This window comes from Elephas maximus, chromosome 14 (assembly GCF_024166365.1).
Source record: "Elephas maximus indicus isolate mEleMax1 chromosome 14, mEleMax1 primary haplotype, whole genome shotgun sequence".
Taxonomy (NCBI): domain Eukaryota; kingdom Metazoa; phylum Chordata; class Mammalia; order Proboscidea; family Elephantidae; genus Elephas; species Elephas maximus.
This window is the reverse complement of record NC_064832.1, coordinates 95,285,746-95,301,349: the sequence shown is the minus strand read 5'-3', so window position 1 is coordinate 95,301,349 and position 15,604 is coordinate 95,285,746. Positions and strand designations below refer to the sequence as shown.

General features: G+C 40.7%; 1 protein-coding gene across 1 annotated transcript in view; it reads right to left on the bottom strand.

Annotated features, from left to right (window-relative positions):
• BRCA2 (BRCA2 DNA repair associated) overlaps window positions 1-15,604 on the bottom strand; it is an 81,285-nt gene that overhangs the window by 36,211 nt on the left and 29,470 nt on the right. The window contains 3 exon segments of the mRNA XM_049853220.1: window positions 5,491-5,560; window positions 7,990-8,085; window positions 10,588-15,561. Of these exon segments, the coding sequence (XP_049709177.1) occupies window positions 5,491-5,560; window positions 7,990-8,085; window positions 10,588-15,561 (5,140 nt within the window).

Sequence of the window (15,604 nt, the reverse complement as noted above, 5' to 3'; positions counted from 1 at the left end):
GTTGCCGTTCCAAGCCACCACAGGCTTTTCTACGTCCTCACACCCCTCCTCTCAGCTCCACCATCTTCTCCCGTAATAGACGAGAGTCTGTGCAGTGTGGGTGCTGCATCCGGCCCCCCTACTTCTACCAGGCTTCTTACCTCCTTTCCCAGAGAAACACTCATCCGTCCTCTCTTCTACAAGCAACACCTTCATCTGTACTGGGGACCCCGCCTAAGAGTTCAGTCTCCGCAGGAACCCCACTACTTCACTTATTCATCTCTCCTCCACCTCTTCATACCTTTTCACAGTGCTCCTTCCACTTGGCTGGAAAGCCCTACCTACCTTAGGACATTGTCCCCAGCCTTACCTCTCCCTGAAGCCAGGTTTCTGCATTCTCACATCACCGTTTTGTGTCTGTGTTCTGTTACATTATAATTCTTGTTTTCATGCCTGGCTCCCTACTAACAATCTGACTTATTTATCTTTGTACTCATCAGCACAGGATGTATCACGGAGTTAGAGCAGGTGCTTCATAAGTATTTGTTCAGTGCCTAAAACTTTTCCCATTTAATACGTAAATTAGGGTAATACACATATAAGTAACTAAGAATTTACTTCCTTCTTAATATTACAACCTGTTTTTGCGAAAAATACATGAAAACAAACCAAAAACATCTCCTAGCTTTCTACACTCAAAGCATGTATATTTGTATCCTGCTGAAAACTGCATTCTGGAAATACTGTTCATTAACTTTTTAAAACGATGCCACAGTTATTTCTGAAAAGGTAACATTAAAATAACTTAAACCAAATCTTTGGGTTTTAAAAGCATTGCCAGATAGAAAAGATTTTCAGCATTTTCAGATGTTTTTATTGATACTTCATCCATTATCTGTAAGTGACATCCCTGTAACTGGTTCTTCTGGACTTTTTCTACGGATATACCATCTCACAGAAATGGAGGTGTAGCTCTTTGTCGACACCTCACTGCGCAGACACACAGGTCCTCTCGCTACTGGCCATCTTCCCAACTCCGTCAACATTTAGCATCTCCATTACAACACACGCACACAACCTGCAGCTGGGTGTGCCAAATTTGCGTAAAGCATACGGAGTATGTGCTTACGTGTACTTATACTTCTCTTCTCCTGGAATAATGCATCTTCCAAGGTTATTTATTTTTTTTCTGATGTCTGGTAATCGCGTGTTTCTACACTCCTGAGAGCTGGGGGCCAAAATGCTCTTGGAAGCTCCTGGTACATAGGTAGAATTTGCTGATGGTAAGCTACTTTGTTGACTGGTTAACTGGGAACTTCTAGCAGTGAAAATTCAGCCGCCGGCACTCTAGGAGCTGAGCGGGGGCAGAGTCTTCTGGGGAGCCCTCAACATTCCGTTAACTTGTTCCGTCTGCTTTCAGAACATCACTTCCGGCCTCAACTGTACCTACTGTGTTCCCGGTGAACAGACCCTCGTTTGTACCCTCTCTGGAGAATAAGACTCTAGTCTTTCCGTAGAGGGGACCAATTTCACCAAGTGAAGGAGAGGAATTGATTGTTTCTTCAACATATTTCCTCCTTCCTTAACATGGCTGCTTCCCTCTCCAACATCCAATTCTGAAGATTTCTGAAATCACTGACTCCTGGACTTCTGAGGTTTCTTCAGTGTAAAACGGCTCCACTTCCTCCATTACCAGTTCAGTTTTCGCTTGCACGCTTTCAGAAATTTAGCTCCTCTCCTGCTCCCCGTCCTTGGTGTGTGCGCAGCGTGTACATGCTCCTTCACTTTGTTTTGGTAAAATTTTGGAAGGCAGTGAAAGTAGATGAGTGTTATGTTCAATTCATCATCTTTACCAAGAATGTTTCTTAATATGAGGTATGCTTAATTTCACCTTGTTGGCAAAAACTGTCCCAGGGCCCTCTGGTCTCCTGTTCCAAAGCCGTCTAGCTACCTCTCCAGCCTAGCCACCTAGCTGTGGTCACCTGACGACTCCCTGGGCCTCTCCTGTATGACTTCTTGTTTAAGTCCCACGTCTTCCTCCTCCTTGATTTATGTACTTATGTTGGTTAGCTTTCCGAGACAGAGGTGGGAGAGAAATCTTCCGGTATTTTACACCCGAAAAATGTCTACCCTCACACTTAATTGACATTTTGGCCAGTGACAGAATTCTAGCTTGGAAATTATTCTCTCAGAATTTTGAAGGCAGATATAATATATATTACAGCATCTACACTCTTCTAGCTTCCATTGTTGATGATGAAAGGATACACACCATTAAAACCCCCAAAAATAAACCCACTGCCGTCGAGTCGATTCTGACTCATAGCGACCCTATAGGACAGAGTAGAACTGCCCCACAGTTTCCAAGGAGCGCCTGGCGGATCTGAACTGCCAACCTCTTGGTTAACAGCTGTAGCGCTTAACCACTATGCCACCTGGGTTTCCGATATATACTATTAGGGCTCTCAAAACTTTATTAGAAACCTGCTTTTCTTTTCCTCTAGAAAATCTGAGGTTCCTCTTTGTCCTTGGCGTTCTAAAATTCCACACTGATGCGCCTAATTGTGGTACCATCAAGTCAGTTCTGACTCATAGCGACCCCATGCACAACGGAAAGAAACACTGCCGGGTCCTGCACCATCTTCACAATTCTTGTTACGCTTGAACCCGTTTTTGCAGCCACTGTGTCAATCCATCTCCCTGAGGGTCTTCCTCTTTTTCCCTGACCCTCTACTTTACCAAGCATGATGTCCTTCTCCAGGCACTGGTCCCTCCAACTCCTTGAGGATCTTCCTCTTTTTCCCTGACCCTCTACTTTACCAAGCATGATGTCCTTCTCCAGGCACTGGTCCCTCCAACTCCTTGAGGATCTTCCTCTTTTTCCCTGACCCTCTACTTTACCAAGCATGATGTCCTTCTCCAGGCACTGGTCCCTCCAACACCTTGAGGGTCTTCCTCTTTTTCCCTGACCCTCTACTTTACCAAGCATGATGTCCTTCTCCAGGCACTGGTCCCTCCAATTCCTTGAGGGTCTTCCTCTTTTTTCCTGACCCTCTACTTTACCAAGCGTGATGTCCTTCTCCAGGCACTGGTCCCTCCTGACATGTCCAAACTATGTGAGATGTAGTCTCGCCATCCTTGCTTCTGAGGAGCATTCTGGGTGTGCTTCTTCGAAGACAGACTTGTTTGTTCCTTTGGCAGTCAATGGTATATTCGATATTCTTTGCCAACACCACAATTCAAAGGCATCAATTCTTCTTCGGTCTTCCTTACTCACTGTCCAGCTTTGCATGTACATGAGCCGACTGAGAGCTCCATGGGTTGGGACAGGCGCACCTTAGTCCTCAGGGCGACATCTTTACTTTTTAATATTTTAAATAGATCTCTTGCAGCCAATTTGCTCAATGGACCTTCTTAATCAAGGAACGTCATGCCCTTTAGCAGCGGTAAAATTTCTTAAATATGTTCTTTGAAAATTTCTCGTTTTTCATTTCTCTTTTCCTTCTTTCACAAACTCTGAATTTTCAGGTATCCAGACCCACAGGACTGACCGATCTTTTCATTCCTTTTTCCTCAACTTTTTTTCTCTTTTTGTTCTACATTCTCGGAGCTTTCATGACTTTTATCTTCTCTTCTACTGAATTAATCTATTTTTAATTTCTTAGAGCTCTTTACAACTTCCTCTTATTTCAAAGCTGTAGTATCTTATCTTAGAATACTGTTTTTTTTTTTTTTGGAATTTGTCTTCTCCTACTTGCATGGCCTATTTCCTCTATATCCCCTCACTCCCCTTTTGTCTGCTGTGGTTTTTGTATTTTAGTTACCATCTTTCACAGCAGCTTTCTTCCAGTGGCTAGTGATGGCAGATGGTTCATATTTAACAGTGAAGCAGTAAAGAGCTGACTGGAAGCTTGTGTGCTGGCAGGCCTTGTCAGCTGCTGGCTTCACTGTCTGGTGATCTGGCTACGCTGTTTCATTGGCGTATCTCCAACTGTCAATATTTTTAGGTCTTTTCTGTTGGGCTGGTCACATTCCCGAGAGAAAAATCTTCCAGTATCCTGCCCAGAGGGCTGGCTGCCAGCATTTGGGAGCCAGGGTGGAAGGGGGCTACTTGGTATGTAAACTTTTACTTAGTCTGTTTTCAGGACCTTTCCCTCAACTGTGCCTAGTGCCCCCTTCACCTTGAATTCAGAATCCCTCCAATTGGTCTTCTCCAGAGAACAAACTTCTGGTCTTCTTGGGGAAGAAGGATAACTACCTGCCTGCTGTAGGGAGGGACAGAGATGCCAGATGCTTCCTAAACTGTCTACTAATCTTCCTATTTTCTAACTTGTCTTCAGAAGTACATGTCGCAGCCACTTTCTGAGTCTTTCTTGGGCCCTCAGGGGAAGCTGAGTGGCCTCTCTGCTGACTCTAAAGCTTTTTTAGGCTTGCCAAGTCATCCCTCTGCTTTCTGGCTTCCAAAATTTTGTTGTTGTTTGTTTCTTCTGACCTTTGTCCTAGGGGTTTTTATATATATATATATATAAAAGTCTTAATCTTAGGGGGTTTTGAGAGGGAAGAGAGATAAAAGGATTATTTTCAATATCTGCCATCTTTTTGCTAATTGATTTTGAGTAATTAATTTCCTTAATCTCTCTCAATCTCTGTATCTCATCCAAAAAACTGGAATAAAATCTGTCTAGTCATGAAATTAAAAAAAAAAAAAAGAGAGATGATACAAATCGTACCATCAAGCACTAACAGAAGTATGTTGTTAAGTGCCATCGAGTCAGTTCCAACCCACAGTGAGCCTGTGTACAACAGGATGAAACAATGCCCAGTCCTGTGCCATCCTCATAATTGTTATGCCTGAGCCCATTGTTGCAGCCACTGTGTCAGTCCCTCTGGTTGAGGGTCTTCCTCTTTTTCACTGACCCTCTACCTGACCAAGCATGATGTCCTTCTCCAGGGACTGGTCCCTACTGAGAAAATGTCTAAAGTATGTGACATGAAGTTCCCCCATCCTCACCTCCAAGGAGCACTCTGGCTGTACTTCTTTCAAGACAGACTTGTTTGTTCTTCTGCCAGTCCGTGGTATAGTCAATATTCTTCACCAACGCCGTAATACAAAGGCATTAATTCTTCTTCAGTCTTCCTTATTCATTGTCCAGCTTTTGCATACATATATATATACCAAAACCAAACTTGTTGCCGTCGAGTGTATTCTGAATCATAGTGACCCTATAGGACAGCGCAGAACTGTCCCATAGGGTCTCTAGGGAGCGGCTGGTGGATTTGAACTGGCCACCTTTTGGTTAGCAGCCGTAGCTCACCACAGCTCTTAGCCACTGTGCCACCAGGGCTTGACGCATACGTACAGGAGTTTTGAATCCTGGTCCATCTTTTCAAGACTTTTTTACTCCATGTTAGTGACATAAGGTGGACATTATTTTAAAAAATATTTATTAAAAAGACTATCCCTACCTCATTATATCATTAGAATTAAAACAAAAATTAAAGATGGCTTACCAAATTGGTGCACAGCTAATTGGTGTTAAGGAAATACGATGCATAAATAATCTTCTATCTTTTATTGTGCCTAGAAAAAAACATTTTGCATTATATATTATTGAAACTCTAATGGGGGATTTTATTTCCTATGTCAAGTTTATTACACGTTATTGCAAATATTTACACAGAAGATTTGAGGCAGTTATAGACTTTTAAATTTTCAATGCATCTAATGGATGCTCAGTGAATAGCAAACAAAAGAAATCTTGGATTCACAATCTGATAAAAACTATACACCAAATTAACTGAAGTGCAAATGTACAAAAAAAACAGCATAAATACAAAAAACAAAAACAAAATAAACACAGATGAAATCAGCATAAATTTAGCCCAGAAAGATAAACTGAAAACTATTAAAAATGGTTACCTACAGTGAGCAAGAAATGGAGAAGTGGTAAACAGTACAGAGTATGGAGAGGACAGGAAATAGAAACAAGACTTCTCCAAGCACGCCATTCCAGAGTTCTGAGTGAACTATGTAAATGCTTTACACATTCAAACGCAAAATTAAAAAAAAAAAAAAAAAGCAAACCCTAAAATTAAAAATGGAAACGAATGTAATCTAATTATTAAATTGGTAACAACACACAGAAGAATTACTTCCGGTGACATCTGAACACAGTACTCTGTAAACCCATAATAATACATGTTCTAAGGACAAGAACAATCGCAAAGAATTCTTAAACTTTCCTTAGCAGTTTCATTGTTAGAAAGGTTTCAGAGCCGCTAAGTCAGAAGGAAGAAAAGAAAAACAGAAGTACGGACAGCTTTCTGCACATTCAATCCATTCTTTTTTTTTTTTTTTATTAAATATTGTGGTGTAAATATACACCCCAAAACGCTCGCCAACACGACTTCCACATTTACGTTTTAGGACGCTGATTACGTTTTCCATGTGGTGCCACCACTATCGCTATCCTTTTCCAAAATATTCCACCACTGTTCACATTAACTCAATGTTCCCACCACCCATTCCACCTTTAAGATAACTTCCAAATCTCTATCATTGAGAGATGTGTTAGAGAACCCCAAAATGCTGATTCCCTGTGGGATTTACTCCTTTGTGTTTCAGAGCTAAGCCTCTATAGTTTAATACAATTATCCCTCACTATCTGAACTCTTCTCATCCAAACTCGAGAAATAGTGAGCAATACTTATACACATTTCATTTCTTTTCAAACACTGGTGGCGTAGCGGTTAAGTGCTACGGCTGCTAAGCAAAAGGTCGGCAGTTCAAATCCGCCAGGCGCTCCTTGGAAACTCTACGGGGCAGTTCTACTCTGTCCTATAGGGTCGCTATGAGCCAGAATTGACTCAACAGAACTTTGGATTTCAGTGTAAATGAGACAGGGGCCATGGGGCGCTTTAAGCAGCCAAGTGACATGACTGACTTTTGTGTCAGAAGGATAGCTCTGTGCTGTGCTGAAAGGTAGCCCTGGCAGGTGGGTGGTCAAAGACAAAAGTAGGGAGATCAGTTAGAAGCTATCATAGTTGAAGGGGCAGAGGTGGAGGTGAGAAGGATTGGCCAGATTCTGGTTACATTTTGAAGTCAGAACCTGCAGGACTTGGTGATGGACTGGATGTGGGTTGTGAGGAAAACAAGAGTAAAAGATGACATCAAGGTTTTGACGTGATCGCCTGGCTCAATGGCACTGCTCCTTACTGAGAAGAGAAAGACAACAGCAGGAGTAGGTTTGGGAACGGGATGGAATCAGTTCGGCACTGGGCATTTTAACTGTGAGATGTGGATAAGAACTCCATCCAAACAGAGGTGTATCAAGCAGGAAAATGGACAAGTAAGCCTGGAGTTCTGGGGACAGGCTAGGGCTGTGGATGTTAACTTTGCTGGTCCCTGGATTAGTGGATACAAGAGCTAAGGACAGAGCCCTAGGGCTCTCCGATGTTTAGAATAAGGAAAGAATAAGGAAGAGCCAGCAAAGAATGAGAGGAGAAGCCAGTGATACAGGAAGAGAAGCAAGAGAGTGCGGTGGTCTGAAGAAGAGTAAGCAAATGTTGCTGGAACGTGGAGTCAAACGAGGGCTGAGAAACGTCTGCTGGGTCTGGCACCACGGAGACCACTGTGTGACCTACTGGAGGAAAACAGTGATCCTGGTGGATGGTGGGGTCGAAAGCCTGACTGGGCTCTGAAACCTGAGCTTTTACTACAACAGGTTTTCACTGAATTCTTCTAGCTTAAAAAAAAAAAATCCAAAAATGCCATCATTTTATAATCACTTCACACTTCTTATTTATGGAGACCCTCTGCATCCTACCAGGCATTATGAAGGAAAAGCTCATTTAAGAAACAAGGCAAGATGTAAGTTTAACGATTAAACTAGAGTATAAATTATTTCCCAATTACATAAATACCCAAAAGAAATGAAAAAGGTAACTTTCTGGATATCATGTGTATTACCTACACAGGAGGAAAAGGTAAGAATAAAAAGCAAATTTTACCATCTGGAGTGCTTTTTGAAGCTTGTAAGGATTTTTCTTGATTTTCTACTATCCTGTCAAATTCATTTAACAAGCTTCTTTTGATTGGGGGTTCTCCTAAAAAGAAATTTCCATACATGTTTTTAGAGCAAATAATATCAATTTTATTTTTCAAAAGTCAGTTGTTGTTAGTTACTGTTGAGTTGATTCATGGTGACCCCATCTGTGTAGAGCAGAACTGTGCTCTGTAGAACTTTCACGGCTGTGATCTTTCCAAAGCGGATTGCCAGGCCTCTCTTCCAAGGCGTCTTTGGATGAGTTGGAACTGCCGACCTTTCAGGTAGTAACTAAAGTACTATCTTATGATTAAAGTAAAAAACACGCAAGTAAAAAATACATAATAATTACAATTTAAATAGTGAATGTCTTAATTCAAAAGAGAAAATCCATTTTTAAATATCAATTTAACATCTTTTACTTTTTCACCGTTTTAAATATTTATCTAATAGGGCCTAGGGATAAACAGAGAGTCCCTGGGTGGCATAAATGGTTAGTGCCTGGCTGCGAACTCAAAGACTGGCGATTTGAGTCCACCAGAGGCTCCTTGGAAGAAAGGCCTGGCAATCTATTTCCAAAGACTCAGCTGCTGAAAACCGTATGCAGTACAGTTCTACTCAGATACACGTGGAGTCGCCATGAGTCTGAATCAACTTGATGGCAACTGGCGTTTTTTCGTTTTAGAGCTAAACACATGTTACCAGATACAACAGATAAGCTACTTTTTAATAAACTGGTGATGAAGGTATAACTCTAGGCTTACTGGAAATAAAGAAAAACAACGTTTCTTCAAAGAATGTTTTTTGGCATTAAATTCAAGGGGAACTACTACATAGGCCCTTGAGCTAGAGTCAATGAGTAGGAGAACAGGTTTTTAAAATTACCAAATTAAGTAAAAATATTAATAAACAAACACTTCTGATTTTAAAAGTCTAAGAGAAAAAAACTGAGCCATAATTCAAACTACAAATGTTCATGTCGTGCTGAGATAGTATGGGACAACAGGTGCTCTGCTTTCTGATGCTGTATTACAGGGAATGTATCTGTCAGACTTAGTAAGTAAAAATGTCCACGCAAGGCTTTATCAAGTCTTTGTTCTTTATGAAGGGATTCTGCTGCTTAACAGAGACCTATAATGTTCAAATAACCAAAAGCTGATTAAGCTACATGCTTACATATAACAGAAGAAACCCTGGTGGGTACAATGGTTAACCGCTTGGCTGCTTACCTAATCTGCTTGATAAAGATTACAGCCTCAGAAACCCTATGGGGCAGATCTACTGTGTTCTATAGGGTCAGTACGAGTGGAAATCTACTTGACAGCAACAGGTTTTACATATACCGGAAGTGAAGAAAATTAAAGATGTCTTTGAGAATATTTAGGGTATTTTTTTCCAGGCAGAAGATGAAGTCACTTCTGCATTTCAATGTTTTCACTAGACAACGGAAAATAGTTTTAAGTATTATAAACTTGCTACTTTGCTTATAAAGGAAATTCGGCATAGAATGTGACCTAGATATCGTTAGGTGCTGTTGAGTTGGTTCTGACTCCATGAACAACAGAGCAAAATCCTTCTGAGTCCTACACCATTCTTGTAATTGTTGTTACGTTTGAGCCCACTGTTGCAGCCACTGTGCCAATCCAACTCATTCAGGGTATTCCTCTTTTTTGCTCACCTCTGCTTTCCCAAGCATGATGTCCTTCTCCAGGCACTGGTCCCTCCTGATAACATGTCCAAAGTGAGACAAAGTCTCACCATCCTCGCTTCTAAGGAGTATTCTGGCTGTACTTCTTCCAAGACAGATTTGTTCTTTGGTCTGGATGTTGTTTGTTGTTAGGTGCTGTCGAGTCGGTTCCGACTCATAGCAACCTTATGTATGGACCTGGACAGCATTTGATTAAGTAAAACTGTTATCCACCAGGATGACTTAAAGGCAAAAGGCACCAAGCGGAGGAACAAACAGAATGGACCCAGTTTCTTCCACTGTAACTTGAAGGGACTGGCCAAGAGACTTCTGATAACTCAAATATTCTATGAATCTGTAACTTTTTAGAAGGAGCTAGTTATTTAAGGATTTTCTTAACTGGAATGCTTCTCAGAAGCAAGGATGGCAAGACTTTGACTTGCTTACTTTGGTCATTGAGAAAGACCAATCACTAGCAAAGGACATCATGTTTGGTAGAGAAGAGAGCCAGTGAAAACAAGGGAAACCCTCAATGAGATGGACTAACACAATGGCGGCACAATGGACCCAAACAAACCAATCATCATGCAGATGGCCCAGGACTGGGTACATGGTTCTGTTGTACACAGGGTTGCCATGTTGTCAGAGCTGACTTGACGGCCACTGTGTATTCTGAGTGTCTTACAACCTAGGGGGCTCATCTTCTAGCACTCTAATGGACAATATTCTGTTGTGATCCACAGGGTTTTCATCGCCTAATTTTCAAAAGTAGATCACTAGGTCTTTCTTTCTGTAACTACAAGCTAGCATGCCAGGACCATTAAGGTCCTCAGTTCTTACTAATTTGCAAATCAAAAGGAAAAAGTAGGAACTTACCTGCTGAGACAAGCGCATTTCTTCTTTTCCCAATTCTTACAGCCGGTTCCTCATTTTTTGGGCAGGTAAGTTGAGGATGTTTGGCATGACTCGGGGGTTCAGAATCTGTCAGCTCGTCGTCTTCCATAAAAGCTCTGGCAATCTCTACTGCTTCTGTTTCAAAACGGTTTTCTGGATCTTTGGAGTAAGTAGAACAAACTTCCATGTTTGTTTTCACAGGAAGATTAGAAAAAGTTTTGATTTTACTAATTTCCATTTTTATATTTCTAGGCAAAGTTTGCTCTTTTGCCGAAAGATGAACATTCTCAACTAGTGTCACCTCTTGCTTAGACTGACAGAGATGCGGAGAAGCTTTGATAGGGTGGTCGGTTTCTGAAGAACCATTTTCAACATTAGAGTTATTTGAGAACCGAAATTCTTTATAGCAGGTTTTTTCCATTTTGGCATTTACAGGGTGTTTTGGGATTCTCTTACCAATGCGAGGAGGTGTTTTTGATACGTCTTGTCTAGACGTAGGTAAATGATGACTACATTCAGTCGTGATTCTATCAAATTCCTCTAATATTTCTTTAGCTTTGTGTAAGGCACTTTCAGAAATTAAAACCTGTTTTCCACTTGCTGTACTAAATCCAGAGGAGGCAGACAAGTTCACACTAGACGAAAAGCCTTCTTGGGGTGGTAACAATTTGTTTTTGGTATGTATCACAGTATTTTTTTCTTTTGTGAACTTGTTTGAATCTTCATTACTTTTAAAGGATAGTTTGGAAAAGAGATACTTGGTACTCTCTTCAATCTCAGAAAACACCTGTCTTGTCTTTTGTAATGAAGCATCTGACACCTGTACAGATTTCCCACTTGCTGTGCTAAAAATCCCACAAGCATTTGTAGAAGAGAGAGACTTGGGAAGCATCCCCGTGTTCAATTTACATACGTCAGAAGTTTTCAAGTTAACCTGACAAGGCCGTATTTCAGAAACTTTGTCCAATTCAGACATACTCTGGTTATGTGGTAAAATTTGTGCACTATGAATGTCATCAAGAGCCTCACGTGAATGCATGCTGCACTCCTCGCCACCTAGAGGGTTAGGAAAAGCATCACCTTCTGGACCATCTAATTCTGCAGAGCAATCTGCCACAGGTTTCGTTTTATCAGCGTCTGATTTACTCTCAGTGTTTTGCTGAACGACCTTACTGGAGCTGTCTGCAAATATCTCACTCACTCTTTTTATTGTTTCACGTGAAACAGATACTATTTTACCACTTGCTGTACTGAATACAGGTGGTCCAACCTCAAAATTATTTAAATCAGATATAACGAATTCAGTGGCTACGTTTTCATTTTTGCATGGTGAAGTGCCAGTCACAAGTTTCTGAGCACAAATATCTTCATTTCCAGTTTGTGGGTTTGTGTTTGCTTTTCTTACCGTAGACGTTACTTCGGAAACACTAGTACTTTTTCTGTCTTTAACATTCTTCACCACTCGCTCAATACCACCATTGTCCATCTTATTTTTTGAGAGATACCCTGATTCATTATGTACCTCATCTGAATGACACAAATCAGAATTGTGTAAACAGTTGTTACTTAAGTAACTTAGATCTTGTTTTTCAGAGAGATGGTTTTTGTCATTTTCTGTTATGATGCTATCTGAACTATTTCCATATGAGGGGTTTCCTACACAACCCTGAGGGTGTTCTTTTAAACAAGCAACCTTGGCAGCATTTATTTTTCCTGGCTGATCCTCCAATTCTCCTTCTCTAACCCATTTCTTTGCTTCTGATAGTGACGTCTGACTCACAGAAATCTGCCTGCCACGTCCTGTGTAAAACGCTAAAGCTGTATTTTCACTGGCTGAACAGGTTGAGCGGTTTCGGAAACAAGTCGTAGGACTTTTTGCTGTTTCCTTTTCTACATTTTCATGTACTTCAACTTCCGAAGAAACACTACTTGAGGTTTTGAGATTTTCAGTGTGGCTACATAAATGATCATTCACGAGCTCCATGGTCTCATCGGAAAAAACGCCTCTCTTATTATCGCCTAGAGAATTCACCGTGTCTTCAGACTTCGAGAAAGTAGTTGTCTTGACTGTCTCACATGCTAACTCAAGCCCTTCTTTACACTCCTCTATCTCCTTTACAGTCTTTGCCCCTTGATGTGGAAAACTGAAGACTTCACTACTGTTATCTTGCTCGTTTTCATCAAAGAGATTTTTCACTTTGTCCAAAGATTGCTTTGCAATTTTTACTTTTTTCCCACTAGCTGTATGAAAACCCAACATGGTGGGTTCTCTGGTCTTTTCAATTTCACATTTGGGTTGTCGGTGGACAGTCAGTAATTTATTTTCAGTACCAACTGGGTTACTTCCTTCCCATATTTTATTTTTAACCGTATTTCTTTCCTCATTACTTGAACTGTCCATTTTGTTATTTAGGTCAGAAAGCAATTCAGAGCTCAAAGAATCTGAAAAGTTACTCAATTCTTCTTCTGCATACTTTTTATCAAATAAAGTTACAACTTTATTTAGTGACTCTTTGGAAACTCTGATATTTTTCCTATTTGTGGCCTGAATGGGTAAATCACGTATGTCAAAATTTTTCACATTTTGCCCCATTTTATTAGAAGCTGACTGTTTATCTGAACTATCAACATGAAATGTTTCTTCAGCTTTCACAACCTCCAAACAAGTTAAATCTGATACACCTTCTTTAATTTCATTGTTTCCCTCCTTTATAAACTGCCTAGGTACTTCTAGATACACGTCGTGCTGATCAGTCATACATGGCAAGGCATTTTCATCTTCATAAATACAAACGGTATCATTTCTACTTGACTCATTGCCATTGGATTCTCCTAAGTTGCAAGCATTTCTACTGGTACCAGTACATTTGTCTTCTTCATCTGTGTTTCTCTTACAACTGTCAGTATTCCACTCTACGAACATGCCAGTAGTTATGTCAATATTATTTTGTAATATAACGTGGCATTTACTATGTTTCTCACTCAAATTTTCATCACTGTTGAAGTTTTTTAACTCAGACACGGAGACGACAGAAGCACACTGACTCCGAGAGGATCCTCCGCGATCTACTTCCGCAGAAGCGTCTTCACGAACGTCCTCAATATCACTGAACAGCTTCAGAGCACTCTGCAGAGCTTCACTAGAAACACTGATCTTTGTGCCAAGTGCAGAACAAAAGCCTGTAAATTTCTCTTTATTTTTATGTGTTAAACAGCCAGAAGCACTTTCATTACTGTTACTTTTCAGCAGGCCAGCAACCTTCTGCTTATCTCCAACTGCACCGTCCCATTTCTTGCTGTTATCCACCTGGCTGGTAGGTGGGGCATTAGTTGTGACGCCAAGAGCAACATCTTTCCAATCCTCAGAAGAGTTATTCAAGACAGTTATCTGGTTTTCAGACCTCTCACATGTATTATTCTCTAATATGCGGCTTGGTTTTCTGAACTGTGTAAATTCAAACTGACTTCCTGATTCTTCCAATATAGTAGAAAGTTCTGTGATTTCTGCCTTTTGGCTAGGTGTTAAATTATGGTTTGAATTAAAATCTTGTTTTAAAGATAAAATCTGAGGCGCTGTACGACCACTTCTATTGTCAGAGACAAACACACTGTTCCACTCGTCCCCAGATGCGGTTTTCAGCGTCTGCCAATCTAGTGCATGAGGTCTGTTCAGTTTCTTTTGATCATCTAATGATAAGGGATTTACAATTTCAACACAAGCTAAACTTTCAGGATACTGGTCTTCAATATCTTTGAAGAGCGCTTTGCTTTTCTTAATGTTGTGTTCAGAGAGTTTTATCTCTTTATCAGAAGCTGTTCTGAAGCCACCTCCAAAGCTGTAATTTGAAACTGGATCTAAGAGTCCTGCTCGTCTTCCCGCGTAACTGTTATTTCTGCTTGATTTCCTGTCTACCTCCAAGGAGACGTCTGACTTTACATGTTGACTTAGAGTCATTTTTAGATGCTGCTTTTCACGATTTCTGTTCTCCTCTGTAAGATCACGGACTACATCTGATGAGTCATCACCTTCTGTAAGCAGTAGTTGGGCTGCCCGTTCATCACCTATGTCTGAATACACTACCATGGTGGGGCTCTTGAGAACGGGCTCTTTGACACAGCCGAAGCTTGCCTTGGGAAGTCCCTTTATATCTTCTAAAATAGCCGTATTCCTTTTATTTGCCATTTGAAAGACACAATTATCCTCATTCTCTGGGAAAAGTTCTTCGGAGTTTGGATCTATAGTTATTTTTGAAATTAAAGCAGTTTCTTCTTGCTCTTTTGAGATTACTGTGACATCTATATTTTGGTTAAATTGTACCTTCACAAAATGTGAGGCTACTTTCATGTATTTTTCAGGGGGTGACAACTCAGCTTTTTTAGAATTTTCATTCAAGACAAACATTTCTTGATTTCTTTCCAGGGGAATATTTTTGGTTAATTCAAAAGTGGCTTCACGATTCTTATGTTTCAGTTCCTCTGACATTTTATATGATTCTTTATCTCTAGAAATCACAACTGAGTTTGATAGAGGATCCTTGGACCGAGCAGTTAAACCAAGAGTGCTGGCATTATGATGGTCATATAAAAAGCTTTTCTGCAGTTGAAAGTGAACACCACTACGTTCAACTTCTGAATGTCGTACTGCCGGGCGATGTGCTGCAGCCAAGACCTTTCTTTTTACATCTGAAGCTCTCTGGCCTGTGGGATCACCATCACCATGGCTTTCCCGTAGGCACGACGGACAGTCAGGTCCTGTGGTTACAGGGGACAGCGGTTCTTCTGTATTAACTTCCGTTGCTTTATAATCCAGATCCTGAGATATTACTTTATTATTACAACTGCTTTCATTATTGGAACTTTTTCTCAGAATTGTCCTGAAAGAGCTGGTTAAAGACAAAGTTGGTCCTTCAGTATCATTCTGTGAACTATTTTTTTTGACGGAAGAATGCAATAAACCTAAAGACACAAAGTGAAAAAATAAAATTTAAGCATCATCAAT